This window comes from Perna viridis, chromosome 5, assembly GCF_037379345.1.
Source record: "Perna viridis isolate PV_CMFRI_1.1 ecotype Kerala chromosome 5, ASM3737934v1, whole genome shotgun sequence".
In the NCBI taxonomy this organism is placed as follows: Eukaryota; Metazoa; Mollusca; class Bivalvia; order Mytilida; family Mytilidae; genus Perna; species Perna viridis.
The window spans coordinates 25,553,072-25,571,496 of NC_142449.1; the positions used below are offsets into that span (position 1 = coordinate 25,553,072).

At 31.6% G+C, this 18,425-nt stretch overlaps 1 protein-coding gene across 3 annotated transcripts; it reads right to left on the reverse strand.

Moving 5' to 3' along the window:
- Positions 1-5,201: 5,201 nt before the first annotated feature.
- LOC148616824 (peroxidasin homolog) lies at positions 5,202-18,422 on the reverse strand. 3 transcript variants are annotated; one of them, XM_088583922.1, is made up of 9 exons: positions 17,283-18,422; positions 13,808-14,101; positions 10,659-10,937; positions 9,886-10,185; positions 8,955-9,083; positions 8,650-8,668; positions 8,308-8,375; positions 7,161-7,176; positions 5,202-6,833 (listed from the first exon to the last, which is right to left on the reverse strand). In XM_088583922.1, exons 1-9 carry the CDS (start codon positions 17,332-17,334, stop codon positions 6,755-6,757), a joined length of 1,236 nt encoding a protein of 411 aa, XP_088440048.1. In that variant the 5' UTR covers positions 17,335-18,422; the 3' UTR covers positions 5,202-6,754. The 3 variants fall into 3 exon arrangements, with proteins under 3 accessions (XP_088440048.1, XP_088440050.1, XP_088440049.1); XM_088583924.1 differs by having other exon boundaries at positions 14,352-18,422; XM_088583923.1 differs by lacking the exon at positions 7,161-7,176.
- Positions 18,423-18,425: the final 3 nt, after the last annotated feature.

Sequence of the window (18,425 nt, forward strand, 5' to 3'; positions counted from 1 at the left end):
TCAATAATGGTATCCTATATTCATTTTTATCATCTGTTTTCTCTACTTTACTTTAGGAATTTTAGAAATTTTGAAGTCGAGTTTTTTTTTAATATGACATTTTTGCAGGAGTTATCTGCCCATCTTATTTATTTCAGTGGAACTGTTACCTAATTGATATGCCAGATGTGAAATTTGTTTCTGGCACCCATTGCAAAATAACACTGTTACTTTTTATTTATTTTTTTTAATATTTATTTTTATTATTATTTTTTTTTGCTTGTTTTACCACCTGCCTGATTCTTAGAGACTGATATTGAATAGATGTGTTATTTTTTTTACAGTTATACCTTAACAAACTAAGTTTGGGTTAACTCATATAGTTTTTTTTAATGTGACATTTTTACAGAAGTTATCTGCTCTTGTTATTTATTTCAATGGAACTGTTACCTGTGATATGCCAGATGTGACATTTATTTCTGGCACCAGTTGCAAAATGACACTGTCATAGGTGAATAAACGTTTTATTTATTTTTTTTTTATTAATATATATTTATATTTTTTTGCATGTTTTACTACCTGCCTGATTCTTACAGAGACTAATATTTAATAAATGTGATAATTTCTTTTTTTTTTGTTTTTCCTACGTTTGGTTTATCTAATATAAGAATCATGTTGTCTGTCCGTCTGCCCACAGTTCTTGAGAGGAGAACTCCTAAACTACTCAAGATATTTTTACGAGATTGCAGAGGAAAATTGGGCATCTTTTGTGAATGAAGGAACATAATAACTCAACTGCTCAACTTTGGGTTATGTTAAAACTTCTCCTAAACTGTTAAAGGGATTTTTATGAAATTGTGTAGGAAGGTTTGATGCCATATGTAACCATAATTATTGTTACAGGATTCCAAAGGGAGATATTCCAACTTAAGGATTTTGAAGCAGGGGAAGAAGTTTCTCTTTGTGAGCTTGACTCCATCAGTTTTTAGTGGAATCCGAGTTGCTCGTTTGCTTTTGTTACTTTTTATGTGTGATTTTACTTTATGTTCTTTGTTGTTTATGTTTTTTCCATGTCTGGTTTTTGTCCCTGGATTACATTCTTTTGATTACTGCTATAAACTTGGTTCCCTTGGTCACTCCTTCAACACTTATCTTCCCATAGTCAAAATACTATTCATAGGACCTGTTTTAATTATCCTTTCATTCCACTGATATTTTAAAAGTTGAGTTGGCATGCCATTCTTGCTACCTCAACTACATTAATAAAAAAGTATACAGGTATTATTATAGGAAGTGCTTTATATTTTAAGTCTGCTAATTACTTTTTTCTATGAAAATATAATGCATCAATATAGTGTCATTTTGAAATTGTGTAGAAGGAAATTTTGGTGCCATTAAAAATTGTGCCAAAAAGGTTCAATTGTATTAAACTAAGTTTATCCAGTACAGATTCACCTCACCTTAGAATCATACAGATAATGCAGCATTTGTCGATATCTTAATGGTGTAAAACAAACAGTATGTTCAATTAGTGATTTGAAAATCAATTGCATTAAAAGAGGTTGGGAAAGAAAAAATATAGTGGTTAAAAAGTTATCTGTATGGGAATAAATGCTGCACATATTTTCAATATAATTCAACTTAACTGTATTGATATACTTCATGACTTTATAAATGAAACTCTTATTGCTACTTCAATTATTTGTGTGAATTTATAAAAGATATTGAGTTGTCAAGAAATTTGACAGCTCGTGTTTTACATATTACTGTTTGCTTTCTTTGCATGCATGACTCTTAGATAAACCTGTACTTAATATGAATATACAATGTATTTTTTGTATACAGATAAAAAATTTTACAATATAACATGTATCATAATTAGATTTTGTTGATGTGTATGATTTGTAATTGTATCATTTATAATCAATTGGTGTAATTTGTAGCAATCTTCCTGTCTTGTTATTTTTAAATCCACATGATCAATTTCAAAATTGATCCTCCTGTCATAACACATGTTTGAGAACCAAAAGTTAAAAGTTTTTAACCACATGTATGCTTAGTTTATTTTGTTTGTGCTCATTAGAGCTGATGAACCATAGTAATTATAGATCTTACTTATATTATATTATGTTTGTAATGGTTTATCTTTAAGTTATCATGTGCTGGTACCTCTGACTCCCTATTTTCGAAATTGTCTTCTTAGAAAAGTGGGTGATGTGATGTTGATCTTTTAATTTCATATTTTTTTTTGTGTGTGAATTATGTAGGATTGGATTTCATATTTTGATAAAAGAGGAATGTCAGTCAACTTAGTATTGTAAATATGTATATTTATGGCCCTAAATTTGTCTTAAAACGCCTTTTATTGGGTGAGTTTTCCAAAGTACTGTATACGTACTATTGTTCGTGGGGTACCAATTTCGTGGATTTCGTAGGTGAGGTAAACCATTAAATTTAATTCCGACGAAAATATTTATTTTCTTTACATTATATGACAGGATAATCAAATCCACGAGTTTAAGAATCCATGACCTTGTGCTTCCCCTCTTAACCACGAAATTTGACATCCACGAATATTAATACTTTCACAGTATTATTCATGCATACATGTACATGTCTCCCAAAAGATGTTGAAAACAATCAGTTATAAAAAAAAACCCACCTAAATACATAAACAATCTTGATTCCAAGTAGCTTTTTATAAACCTACAAATGTACAGAAAATTCTATACAAATACAAAATAAACATGTACTTGTATGATGGATGTTATTTGATGGATGATATTGTTTTTTGTTTTTTGTTTTTGTTTTGTTTTTTTTTGTTTGTTTGTTTGTTTTTTGTTTTTTGTTTGTTTTTTGTTTTTTTTTTTTTAATCCATTCTTGCTATATAATGATTATGTAAGTTTAGGTTAAACCTAAGTTTATTTGCAATGTTTTTTTTTTTGTATTTTGTTTGTTTGTGTGTTTCTGATAAGGAACAACTTAGTTAAATGGTTGTTATTTTTTTTTTTATAAGCTTTGCATTATATTTAAGCTGTAGTTTTTATTTTAAAAAAAACAGGCAGGAGGTGATTCATGTATGTCAAAAACCCAATGAATTCACTTTTAGTTCTTTATCAGAATCAGTTATAGACCACCAATTTTAGATTTTCATTTGGGTGTAGTGCTTTTGAGACAAAATTTGTATAAATTGTACATGTAATTAGCACTTTTCAAGAGTTATCATTCTTGATTTGCTTTAATTTAGTTGATTTTAGTGCGAGATAAATGTATGCTTTTCTCAAAGGTACAGATTTAAATACAGAAAAGACTATTGTACACAAAAATGTAGCATCTGAAGACCAAAAAAAAACAATGTGTATCACCTGTATAATCGACAGTGTCTAATTTAATTTGGACTGGTACTTAGGAACCGATTCATATAAATTCAGACACTGCCAAAGGTAGAGGTGATTCATGGAGCAGAAAAGTCAACCAAGCAAACGATGCTTTTTTGGTCAACATATGCTGTATTTTTACATACTACAGTTCTTTTTACATACTACAGATCTGTATTTTGGTGAAACACTTTAATTCATCTCCCACAGAAATCAATTAAATTAAGAATGATTACTCTTGTAAGTACCATTACCAATTTATAATCTGTAGAATCTATAATCTTTTTTTATCTCAATAGTTCAACAGCTTAATGACAGATGAAGACTGGTTTGTGGTTTACAACTGTTTCTGTTTTAGAAATGAAGGTGAAGTTTGTGGGTTTTTGACATACATTAAACACCTCCTGTGTGTATTTACAGTCTTTACGAAATAGATTTCCCACTTCTCTCATAGTTTGACCAAAACCGAAATTCGACCTTTTTTCCTATATAAGCAATCAAAAGCCTAAAAAAATGTCTGTCTGACCGACTCTAATTTTGTCTAAAATGTCTGTCGGTCAGACGGCATCTCATAATGAATGTAATTATAAAGAATCCTAAGAGAATAAACAAAAAAAGTGTAGTATATATATTCTTTGAAATTTCAAAATGTTGTTTGAAATCACAGCCGGTAATCATAGTAATAATTGGTTCAATTAAAATGTGTACTGTAGCTGTAATGAAAGTAGTAGCGGTACAGAAATAAAAAAATAAGAAGGGGAATCCTGTGGACAAAAGATTCAGTACCCTGGTTGCAACTTCTGATGCTTGATCGTATAAAATAAAAATGTGATATTCATATTTGTCATTTCAAGAAAAATCCTATTTGTTTGTTACACGAAAATCCAAAAGGCAAGTGTTAAATATTGGGATGACAACATAGTTGCAAATTTCCAGTAAATCAAACTTATAATTTATACTAAAATTAGTCAATATCTGTGTATATTTATTCAGCTTTTTAATTGCAATTTCTATGGCTCATCTTTGTGCAAAATTATGCTACAGGCAAAGCATTTCTGGTAAATCTAACTGTATATTTTCCTTACATTAGTAATGTCGTAAAAGCTGTGTTTTTTATGTCTTTACATATATTATATTATTTTTCCCTTGTTTTGAAGGTGCTTGTATTGTAACAAAAGTTATATTTTCCTATATATTTAACTCAAAATATTTTTTGTTTTTATATTTTAAGTTTTTGATTTATATTTATTTTAACTCTGATACACTGAAAAGAAGGATGCAGACTACATGATTCTAGCAGTAGATCATAGCTGATAGTGAAGACCAAGCTGATCTCAGTAGTTGTTCATGAAGTCAACGTTGATCTCAAGTTGTTCCACTGTGTAATTGTACCCGACTTATCCAGTGGATTACTTTTGTCCAGCGGATATATCTCTCAAACAACCGGGACAAGATGGATTTTCAAATGAATCACCATGACTGTGTATTTTAAACAGTACAAAACGCCGGATATCCCAATATTGAAATTTTGAATAAGAGTAATCAACGGAACCAAGGGTATAGCGATAATCAAAAGAATGCTATTCAGGGACAAAGATCAGACATGGAAAACACACACACTAAACAAAGAACACAAAGCAACAAAATCAAAAGAGCAACTCGGATCGGACTCCACTAAAAACTGGGAGCATGGACCAGGTGCACCGGTAAGGTAAGCGTCCTACAATAAAAAGGGAAAAAAGGGGAAAAGTTACCCATTGCACAATTTAATTAGGTGTGGAATTTAACGATAAAAGTGGAGATAAATGAAGCTTTTTGTGGTACAAGTGAATAAAAACACGAACTTGTTTTTGATAGACATTCGTACGCACGTTTTATTTATTACATGTGAAGTAATTCATTAAGCTTACACAACAGTGACTAAGGCGAGTGCAAAATGATATAAACATTCGTAACAATATATTTCCGCACAAACGACCGGAAGAAATCTGTTAATTTTTATACATAACAGAATTTGATTGTTTTGTAATAAATGTGTGGCAGGACGGCCTACCTGCGTTGTAGTAGGTAGTAAGATTTAAATAGCGAGTTAATTGATTTGGCCAAAGGATTAATTCTGTTCAGAGATATCTGTATAACTGTGTAGTCGGATACATGTATTTTGTTTAATCATGAATAAGTCACTTTTCATAACAAAAACTTACAATTATCGAACGTTTTTGCTTACCTAAGGCAATGGTCTAGTGATGGGATTAGAACCTGGTCGTAACCCTTGGCTACCAGAGATGATAATTGAAGTGGGTGAATATCGTAAAAAAATACCATCGAAGCGTCAGAAGTGGGATGATTTCAATACATCAGAATCCAAAAAACATGGACTAAACGTGAACACAGGAAATAAAGACAATGTATATACACTAAATGTAGTGGATTAATAGTCAACAATCACTCTTACGGAGTGATGAATCGTTAAAAACGATGCGAAACATAACAATAAAGTAAATAAACGTCTAAATATGTTTAACTTCACCAGAAGATGGAAAATTTAAATTGAATATTTCGGATAACAGATATCCTTCCTCAGCATAAAACTCATAAAACTATAGTTGGAAAGACTACCCCTCTTATGTGACAAGCATTTTCCTCTTCCAATGAAAGACACTTAAACCACGTTTTACTATATAAGAAAAAAAACATAGACAGTGTAACGGGACATAAACATAAATTCACAATCGAAGAACTCGTTTATATCAATTATATACAAATATAAAAGTAAAGGTTTTCTGGTTTTCTTCAAATGTTTCAGCTCATACCATCATCATTAACCAGTGGGCGGATATCAATAAGAGATCCAGAAAATCCAAATTACCTCTAACGACAGACGTCGCGTGATTATCAAAATAGGTCATTGTAAACAATATTGATACAAAGCAAACTCTCGGTTTAATAAGGGTGTGAATGGTTTTGTTATGAAAAAAAAGTCCCATTACACTCTATAAAGTTGTAAGTAAAACACCAAATTATAGACTCTACCATAAAAAAAACAACAGATATTACACAAAAAACTCCATCTACATATTTCAGAACATGGCGTTATTCTCAAAGTTAGAAACATCAGAAACATCTTAATTTCACAAAATTCAAGTATAAAACAAGTTTCGAAGTAAAAATACTCACAAATATCTATAGTAATTGATACTATACAATAAATTGATTTAGAAACTCTGTGGAAATCTGAGATTGTCATTGCACATGACGTCCCTGGTTGGTCAAGAGATATTTTACGAGTAAACTTTTACAGCGTCGCAACGTTGTTTAAAAGACAGATGTTGACTTTCTGAATTGGTCCATTGATAAAATCTACTTATATCTTGGCATGACAATACAAAGAAACCCATCATCTAAAAGTTTGACAAATTTGAACTTGGGCTTCATCATACAATCTCGAGTGGTTTCGGTCCTTCAGCGACACATAACTGAAACAGTAATGAAATAAGAATGAATAAATGTATATGTGGTTTCTTGATTTTCAAAGACGATATTTATCATCGTATTTTGATGAAATGTAGTGACCTTGTGAAATTCGTGTTTTTTCATTACAACATTGATTATCATGTTAAAATGTGTCCAATTTCGACACCAAAATTTCAATTGGAATATCTTAACTCGACCTCCGCACTTGTGTAGGTTATCTTCACAAAAAATCTTTCTTCGTACAAAAAAATTACTTTAGTGACTAATTTTCGAAGAAAGACTCTTTCGGAATGAGGACAAGCATTAGATATAATAGTTTTGTAACTTACTCTTGTTCGTCTTGAACTGAAACAAGAAGTACGGGATAGAAAGTTTATTTCTTCATTTTAGACTGATATTCCTTATCAATCAAACTGAGTATCGATCATGCATCGATTTTGATTAGCCCAGTAATTCGAACACAAGGTCTGATTAGAAATTCATATCCGAAATCCGATCAATAAGTAATGGTCTTTCAAAAAAAAATTAAAGTAATTTAATTTCGTTGATAAGATTGCAATTAGGTGGACAAGAAGCATATTTTCATATACCTTTAATTATTACTGACTATTAACAAGCAAGTAAAATACGGCAACCTTTCACTTATCATTAGCATTAAAAAATGTTCACAATAACTGTAAAAACTCTTCCAAGACTTTGATCAATAAATGTTTCACAACGTCAGATAAACACTCGATTACCACGTGATTTGTGACCGATGAGTAATTGATCGGTTATATCAGGTTATGGTGTGTATCAGTATAAAGACTGTCACATGGTATAATAATATTATTGACATTGTGTTTTTATTTAGCTATTTATAAAGCGAATATTTTCATGTTTGGTGCCTTTTTGTTACTTTTTCGATTGCAATAGTTTTTTTACATGAAATGGTTCTAGTTTTTTATTGTTATGATTCGCCTACTATTTATTTAATGAACAAGCCGAAATTCTTTTTTTATGATAGGAAAACGAAAAATATTAGTACATCTAAATTCATTCATTCATGGTTTTTGCTTGGTCTTTTCCAACTGTATGCAATCAGAACTCCTACGAAATAGCAGCGTCTCATATTAGGAAAAAACACTGCCTTCAATATCTTTTTGGAAATGTAGCGATCTGCCTAACAAAGTTCCAACCACCAGGCCATGGCGCTAAAAATCTTAGATATCACCACAAATTAAGAAAAGTAACTGCGCCGTTTTTTTTTTTTTTTTTTTTTTTTTTTTTTTTTTTTTTTTTTTTTTTTTTTTTTTTTGTTTTGTTTTGTTGTTTTTGACGAGTTAATTAATCAGTTAGTCCAGCTTTAATTATAAATTAGATCGGAAACTTCCAGCTTAGTGCAGACGAGATTTTTCCTCGTGAAAACAAAAAAAAAGCCGTTGTTACAGCAAGTACTGCACGTTACACAAAACCTTAAATTTAAATATGAGTTACCTTGTGTGGATGCTACTCCACCACATTTGCATGTATCTGTTTCTAATTCATCAAGGACATATACAGTCCTATTATAAAAAGGGAAAATTTATGCTGCTTGAAAGGCGTCAATGTGATCATAAAAACAATTCCCCTATCATTTTTTTTCTTCTTACTATATTTTTTCTTTTCTTTTACTTGTTTATTTTATTTGTTAAACTACATTTCGTTATTGTTGGCTTTATTTTAACACAGTAAATTTATCCTCTCTTGATGTGGAATATTTGATAAAAATACATTTTTCATTCGAACATATATTGCCTTCAGAGGCGAAATAAGTTATTAAAATTAAAATGAACTTACGGTTGCTCTGTTTTCCTGCCTAGAAGGGAGTTATAAAATGTGGAAGTTTTACTTGTTCAATTATGTTAAACAAAGATAAACTTTTAAAAAAATAAAAAACAATTTGTAGCTTTTCAATTCAACTTGTTTAACAATGTGTGAAAAATGTCTTATTTTGTTCTTTCATGTCTGACAATATACATGGAAACGAAACCCCGAAAAATGAAACGTTCTGAAGTTTTTTTAGTAACCTACTAATAATCTAGGTGATTCTACTAGTATTGTGTGTGTGTGTGTGTGTGTGTGTGTGTGTGTGAGTGTGTTACCTTTAAGACACTTGTACAGGCAGACAATATTGGTTGTCAGTAGAATCAAAATTACTGCAATTAAAGCACCACCAACTAAATGCAGTATGTTTAATTTCTCTGGCTGAATTTCGATGGGTTTGCATAGATCTATAACAAGACAAAAAAATATGTCGCTCATCTCAGAGAGTGAGCGAATTTGACTATAAAAATGCAGGATACTGCAATTTGTAAAAACATGCTATCTAGAAGTGTTGAAACTTCCACGAGATGTTTCCCACTGTTTCATTTTTCCCAAACATATTTTCTACCACTTGCTTCTTCTTTAGCACAGTTTTGACTTGATATATAGTAACATGGAGATAAACAATTTCGATTGAAGAAATAGTTTGTGTAAACTGACCGAGAATCTTTATTTAGAATTAAACATCTTAATGAGTAGTAAAATTCTTTCATTCCTATATCACTGTATACAGGACCTTTGCACGCGTCTTGTTTTCGCTAATCAATGTTTGTTTAAAATCATTGTACAAGGCAAATAGAGAAAACAGTCGAAGGTTGAAAAAAGGGAAATAGCTAAACATATACAAAGCCGTAAACACCAAAAGGGCACACGCCACATCGCGATCGGAACTACTCGGCCATTTCGCTACATTGAAAAATAACTTCGGATGCAAAAGGCAAACGAAGAACCCGAATTATTCAAAAGAATTGTAGCGATCAACATAAGAAGTTCAATCACTAGACTGGTTCCCGATGGCAATATTCAGTATGTTACATATAAACAAATATAATCGTGAGTGTATATCGCTAGTGGCTAATACCTGGAACGTAGTTCTGGGGACCAGGATATTCAATCGCCAGTTCAAGTTAGACAACACAAGAAATAAAGAATAGTACTTTGTGGACAGAGATAACTGAACCATTTCAACTATAATACTTCAATACTCACATTGACTGTCAAGCTGCACATTTTTAATCGAAGTATGATTCTTTACTCCGTTGGATGCCTCCAGAATATAATGCCCCGAGTCTTCACAGCCGATTCCATTATAACGCAATGTGTATGTAGTGCCATTCTTGATATAGGTAACAGTGCTTTTGTTGGTTCCAGCTTTGTAGAAGTAAACCGATGGGTCAGGGTTTCCTTCGGTTACCAGGGAGATTTCCAGATTCTTTGAGTCGGGAAAAGAATACAGTTTCCCTTGTAAATACGATAGTTTCACTTCTACTTCTTTGATTGTCGATGAATCTAACAAATATAAGAATACTTATATTGTTAAATATTTAAAGATACACCTTCCAAAGACAACAAAATTTTACAATTTTGAAAAACCTTGAAAAAGGAGGAAAATCACTTGCGTTTGAGGAAGATTATTGTACAAAAATTTATGTTGAACTTATATATTGGGATTAGACGGATAACATAAATAAGAAAGAATACTAACAGACGACAATCAATATATGTATATGGTATTGTTAAATCTCAATAAGACCATGGCCATGATATGTTTAAAGTTTACAACTCTTGATTGAAATAGCTAATATATCTCTTTTTCTAATATTTGTAGAAGATTCAGTTGGTACGCGAAATAAATTATGGTAAACTGTTTTCACTAGAATGTGTAGTATTAGTACCCTCAATGAAGTTTCAACTAAACCTGCATGCTCGGAAAATTATCACGAAGGGGTCAATTGTTTCCGATCTATACTGTTTCTACTTACAATAAGGGTCAAGAGTAATCATATTGCTAATAGCTGACTGAAATCCCAAGTCATCTGTTGCTCTACACGTAACATTAAGTCCTTTAAATCTGCGGGATAGATCTTTTACTATTAAGTTATCTCCCTTCCTAATACCGACGATTCCTTGATACCTGTAGGACAGAATAGTTTGTACATTTTCTGGCCACCGCTGTACCGATGACCTACATGTAAATGTAATATTATCTCCGACTAATGAAGGCTGAGGTTGAACAAATAACTGTGGTGTTTTAGGAACATCTAAAAAAGAAATAAAGGGGAAGCTGTATTATTTTACGTCGTCAACAAACACTGTGTAGTGATATATAATTTATGGCACATGGCTGACACTGTTACTTAAAATTGAATAGATACATGTAAATAATGCATTTACAAGTGAAAAGGGAGATAGGGCACGATCAAAATTTATATCATGGCTTAAATAAAATCTAGTATGTTTAAAAGTTGGAGCATATTTTTTTGCTGTTCCATGATATGTTTTCAAGTGAAATCAAAGTAGCCATTGTTTAAATGAAATCTAAAACTCATCATGTAAGTAACATACGCAACTCAGAATAAACAGACACAGGAATAACGACAATAAACAGACGGTGACTAAATGAAAACCACACAAAAACATGCCCATTATCACCGAATAAATTAATTTGAGATAAATACTGTAGTCGGATTGGTTAAAATTATTTTGTTATATCTCAATGGATAAAATGTATATTGACACGCCCCTATTCAGAGCTACTTTTCTCATGTTTAAAGATAAAAATATGTTTTAAAATTAATTTATAAGAATTGAACATAAATTTTCCATGTGCATATTTTGTTTATTGCACTTCGCGCGATAAATAATATGCACATGGAAAATTTATGTTATTTTTCAGTAGACAACAATTTTTTTTTATTATTGCCAGTTCTTAATGAATAGAAATATGAATTGCAAGAACACACTTTGCTATGAATACATGCATTCTACTGGTAAATTATACAATTTTCTATTTTATCTGAAATAATTCAGTTTACTTTTTTTTCACTGAACTTGATATTAACTGAACATTATTTGAACTTTGGAACGGCGGATACGTATTTGAACAAACTTTTTAAATTTTCAGAAGCATTCTAAACAGCAAATCAAACCTTAATATGTATGTAACTTTTTGACCCATGATACACGTTAGAATCTTACATGTAGACTGATATATATATAAAGTAACAGACAAATGATGAAGCATGCATGTAAAGAACCCAGAGGTATCACTTTTTTGATTAAGATTTAATTACAGACCACATAACAATTATTGATTGTTGCACTTACGAGATAAGAAATATATAGATGTGCATCAAGAGTTGGCACTTTGCAGGAGTTATTGTTCTTGGTTGATTTAAGTGGAAGATGGGTTGTCTCCAAAATACAGATTTGTATGCAGAATTGACATGGATACATGGCGTATTTAGATTTAAAAAGCATCGTTTGTTCAGTACGTTTTCTGCACTCGAATCACCTAGAGCTCCTTTAGGCAGTGTTTAAAATTTTAATTCATTGGCACTTAATGAGGTAGACCTAGGGTAAGGGACATACCTATTGAAATCAGTGATATGATTGTATCATACACAATTTCACCAAAGCCTTTCAAGCTTTCATTTGAAACAAAATGAAATCAATCCAAGTTATTTTTATGCTTACATGAGATTTATATAAAGAGCCTGAATACAAACATCCCAATGATTTGTAAGAGTTGTGTCCCTTACTTTAGGCATACCTACTTAAAGGTCCGAAATGCCTAAATGCTGATGTATATTGTAAATTTTAACTCTTTTTATGGTTACTCTAGCAACCCATCATGTCTGTATTCTAGTGGATTATAATTACTTTTACTTTTATATATCTGTTTGTCTTTGTTAAAGAGTAATCAAGGGTACCAAGGTTATAGCGGCAATCAAAAGAATGTAATCCAGGGACAAAGAAAAGACATGGGAAACAGACATACACAACAAAGAACATAAAGTAACTAAAATCATACATACAAAGTAACAAAATGAGCAACTCGGACTCCGCTAAAAACTGGGAGCATGGACCAGGTGCACCGGTAGGGTAAGCGTCCTCTGCTTTTCTAGAAACATCAATCTGCTCATAAAAAGTCAAGTCCGGGGTAGACAAACGAAGAAAGGAAAACTATGACACGTTTAATAAATCAGTTTTCACCATACACCATAACGATCCACGAGTTCATGATGTCGACCATCAACTTCTGTAGTGATGATTTCAATCTTGCAGCAAAATAACCCTGCTCCAGAAGCCTATTTGTAGAGTTCTAGCGCGATACAAAAAGTCTGCAAGCTCTGGCATAACGTATGAGTTGTGATATGAACACTCAATACGCAGATGCTGAAAGGATGTTGCCACAGATGAAAGAAGGGTTGACAATTCTGAATGAAAAGTCATCATGTTTGTCGTTAAGTTTGGTCAATAGTTTTCCTTTACCATCGATTTCTAAGTGTAGGTCAAGGTATGAGGCTGACTTCACAGTGTCTGTAGTATCCTTTATCTCAGGTTCTTTTGGGCAGATGCGATGTATCGAATCCCCGAAATTAGGATTGTTTAAAGATAATATATCTGTATAGCGGAAACTGAGATTAAAAGGATCTAGCCAAACGATAATCTTTCTTTCGAATCAGATCAGCTATAAAGTCAGCCTCATAAGAGTGAAGGAATAGGTCAGCAAGTATAGGAGCACAATTTGTTCCCATTGGAATGCCGACCGTTTATTGAAAAACTCGTCCACCACACTGGACAAATATGTTGTCGATTAAAGGTTCCAGCATTTTGAAAACATCTTCTGTATATTTGGAAGATGATTTGGAATTATTTCTTACAAAGTATGAGGAATCTCTACCAAGAACTATATATTTGTATCTAGGTGTACCATCTTGTTCGGAAAAAAACACGGAAGTATAATGTTTTTAAGGCGGGAGTTTAACTGAGTATGTGGAATAGAAAATATACAGTTTTGCAAAAATCATAGGTTGTAATGCTATTATATTCAGAATATATAAAATCACGAAAAAAGTTCGCCAATGAACAAAAATTTGTTTTACAGAAAAAAACGTTATTTCTTTACCTGTCACGATAAGGAAAGCGGAACTTTCAGTTTTATCACCATTAAGGGAAGCTATTCTATAACGTCCAGCATCTGACTGCGTAACAAGTTCCACGGTGATATTGATCATATTGGTCTGATTGGTATCGATAGAGTATTTAGAATTGAACGTGGAAACTCCTATATTAAATTTACCACTTGGAGATATATTATATAACACTTTTGTTGAAGGACCATAGACGGCATAATTGCTTTCTAAAGTGTTCTTCAATGTGATGGCTATGTTACTGCCAATGCTAGTCGTGTAATTCTCTTCTAAAAAATAAACAATTGCATTGATACATTAATAGCAGCGAATTTAATTCAGATCCGATATTTCAATATTAAAGACCAAGGCAACTGGAAATTGATATACTTGTTCTAGGAAAATTGTGTACCTTTTTTCATATGATTTTGTTTTGAATAATTTTAGTTGTGTGTCTACATACTAATTATTATGAGTGCTAGTAAGAGATATGTAAATCTCCTCCGCAGACCTGTAACGGCTTCCTGATTTACTACGTACCTATCACTCGCTTAAGCTTGTAAAGCTTTCCAATAACAATCACCTTTACACTATGTATCACTCCGCCAGTATGTAGGAGATGTAAAGTTTTGCAATATCAATCACCTCTACACTATGTATCACTACTCTAGTATGTATGAGATGTAAAGCTTTGCAATATCAATCATTTCTACACTATGTATCACTCCTCAAGCATGTAGAATATTGAAAGTTTTGTAACACCAATCACCTCTACACTATGTATCCCTCCTCTAGCATGTACGAAGTGTAAAGCATTGTAATAGCAATCACCTCTACACTATATATCACTACGCTAGCATGTAGGAGGTGTACAGCTTTGCAAAAGCAATTATATCCTCTGCGTATAAGAGATTGTTGCATTGGCAAATATTATCTCTGTGAAGGAAAATCGCCATTTATGAAAATAATTCTTCATTTTGAATGTTAGACAGCTCCCCCATGATGATTTTTTTACATATGACTACATGGGACGTTGACTTATGTCTGTTTCACTACAGCAGATCTTGAGAGAAGAAAATAATTAAAAAGTATGACTTAAACTTCAACTCTCGTCTGATATAGTTATGTAAGATTACAATGTTTTATTTATAGATGCTTTAATACGTGCATCAACAAATTTGTTTTATTTAGCGGCGTTTAAGTCTTTGATAAATTTTGAAAGTCATAAGTTTTAGGTTAAACTATTTTTTGTAATCATTATGGAATTGTTGAAATAAAATTTCCATTTATTACGATCCTGACAATTTTTTTAATCCTCAAAAAGGTTTTCTTTAATACTCGAAACATGTCGACGATAATATTATGTCAATATTAAACAGTACTGTCTACAAATGAATGTCAAACGAATATCAAATTAATATCAATTGAATATCAAACGAATATCAAATAAGTAACCAATTCACACGGCTAAATATTAAACAGTATCGTCTACAAAAGCGTACTAATTCGTAAATAAAGCTTCCATTCAAAACATAGATATCAATGTTAAATACTGTTTGTGGAAATGCAAAAAAAGTCTGAAAATTATCATATAAGTTACAAACTCCCAGATGACGTCCAAGATTATTTAGACAGAAAATAGGCGTAAGTCGAGTTCCACAAACGATCTACTGGTTGTCTAGATAATAATAGATTAGGGGATTTTTGTTATTTTTTTTATATATATTTTTTTATTTTTCATTTTTTTTATTTTATTTTATTTTATTTTTTATTATTTTTTTTTTATTTTTTTGGCTTGTACGAAATGGACCCATACTTGTAAATTCATTGGGTCACATGACGAGATTTTCAATTCCTATCATAGTTATTAACAGGAAATTTGTAAAGTCACTGCTATATAGTCAAAGTGTGTGGGAGTAATGTACAAAAATCGAGTTATTGGAAAGATAAAAGTGAAGTTCATCAAGTTCGAGTGAATGTGGTCGTCCTAGAGTAATCCCCTAAAAAAAGTATTTTCCCCTCATCCACAGGTACCCTAGATACGATTGCACGGTTTGTCATATTTAAAATCAGTATATATTGACAATTACGGATATACTATAACTTATAGGGAGTGGACTCTGATATCACACAATCGTTTTTAGATCAGTTAGAAAAATATAAAAAGTGAGAATTAAAAAAAGGTTAAGTTTGCTCACCGTTATTACTTCTTTTTGTTTTTGTTCTTGTTTTTGTTACTGTTTTTGTTTTTCTCTGTTTTGTTGTTGGTTTTGTTTTGTTTGTTAAATTTTGATTTTTGTTTGTTAGTTTGTTTGTTTCATTATATTAGTGATTTACTATTATGGTGAATATGTAATGTTTTTTTTTTTGTAAAAGAATGGGCTGCATTTGGTATTTTTGCATTAAAGTTAAAAGGCACTAGGACTAATCTTGATCAATGGCCAACAAGTAAAACAGCATTTATATCAAGGTCGTCGACTTTGTAAACTATGGTGAAACTGAACCTTCTTATCCACTTTACATGGATATTTAGGTAGACACAAACAACACATTTTTTCTTTACGGTGAACAATAAAATTGCCTTTACAATGTTGGAAGTAATAATTTTGGTCAAATCAGTCTTTAAAAAGCTTTTTTCTTCAAATGTTAGATTTTTAGGTATTGTACAATTTTTAAAAAAAGTCGAAGGTAGGCCTAAAACTTTTTTTGCGAGAAGATTTAAGAATTAAGGTTTCAATTAAAGAGTTTATCGCATGTGTTTTATTACCTTACAATTGTCTTATGAAATGAACTGTTTTCATACAATTCGGTAGAATGTTCAAAATTTGAAGCTTAATTTTCTGTGAAGATATGCATTCTACTTGTATAATTTTCTAATTTATTTGAAATAATTCAGTTTAAAGTCTTTTTTCATTGAACGTGGTATTAACCGAACATTATTTTCATATTTTTTATCGAAGAGCTGATCATGATTTTGTTTCGTTTTTGTGGTTCTTCTTTAGAAAACACGTTCAGGGAAATATTTTCAGAGTTTATGGAAGTCATTACAAAATTATTTGAAGCCTTAAAACCATACGAAAATCATATGAGATACCCGTTTATTTGTAAATTGATTCAAAATATAGAAATCACAAAACAAGACATACAATTAAGGAGGAAGACCTGAGTTAAGGGACACAACTCTGATAAATCATTGGAACGTTTGCATTCAGTATTTTACATCAATTTCATATAAGCATCAAAGTAATTTGTACTGATTTCATTCTGTTTTAAATGAAAGCTTGATAGGCTTTGGTGAAAATTAATATGATACAAACATATTACTGATTTCCAGAGTTATGCCCTTTACTCTAGGTCTACATCCTTAAGTTGGAACTATTTCAATGTTGTAAGACATAAACATTAAAAGCTGTGTGTTCAACCTGCACACTAATAGTTCTGAGTGTTTCGTGTTTTAGTATGAATGCTTACCTGATGCTGCCAACCTCCAGTATACAGTATAAAAGCAATAGACGAAAATCATCGTGGACAAGCAAAGTACCAAACTCTCAATTATTTTATGACATTAATTGAAAAACAAGGAAATGAAAGTATTTATATACATTTTCCTCATTATACAATAAGCACTCATGACGCTCCATCCTATTTCCTAAAAAAAATGAGAGCCTTTTTCATTTTCTGTTTCATATTCCTCCAGCAATTATTTTTTACACTCAATTCAGGATTATTTATGGGATACACGAGATTTTAATAATTGCTTCCGTGTGTATATGTTACAGTAAAAGTGTATAACTGTTTAACATAAAAGATTTTTTTCAAATGGGTTGGGAGGACAAAAAAGATATTAATATGTGTGTTTGATATATACCAAATCATCAAATAACTCCTTTAAATGGTCTTCGTATCTTGTAGATGCATGTCTTTAGCTTCAGACCCTTAACAAAATATGAAGTACTATATATGCCATTTTCACCGAATAACAGTGATGCATGATATTTTGGTTTTAGATTTGAGCTGTGGATGTGGAATTGTATTATGAAGTGATGAAAAATCAGAGGTCTCGTCTTTTGGTTGAGTCTGTTTCCTCTCTTTTCTGTTTGTTTTCTTTCAATTAATATTTTTTTTTGTGTTCTATCTGTTTACCTAGTGTAGTCTTTGTCTATCGGATTATGAATATTATATTGCTCGTTCTTTTTGTGGTCTTGCTTTTGCTTTCAGTCAAAGGGCGGCATTGTGTGCTAAGATGCTGATATGAATCTGGATTAAATACATAGATATGCCAAATAACGACATGAAAAACAAAACCTCTTTCAACAGGGTTATGTTGCTACAAGATAGAAGCCATTACTACAGAAGTTTATGGTCGTCATCATGAACTCGTGGATCGTTATGGTGTATCCATCTGCTCCATGAAAACTGATTTATCCAACGGGTCATAGTTCTCCTTTCCTTGTTTGTCTACCCCGGACTAGACTTTTTATGAGCAACTTGGCGGGTGTTTCCAGAAAAGCAAAGGACGCTTACCCTACCGGTGCACCTGGTCCATGCTCCCAGTTCTTAGCGGAGTTCGAGTTGCTCATTTGCTTTTGTTATTTTGTATATATGATTTTAGTT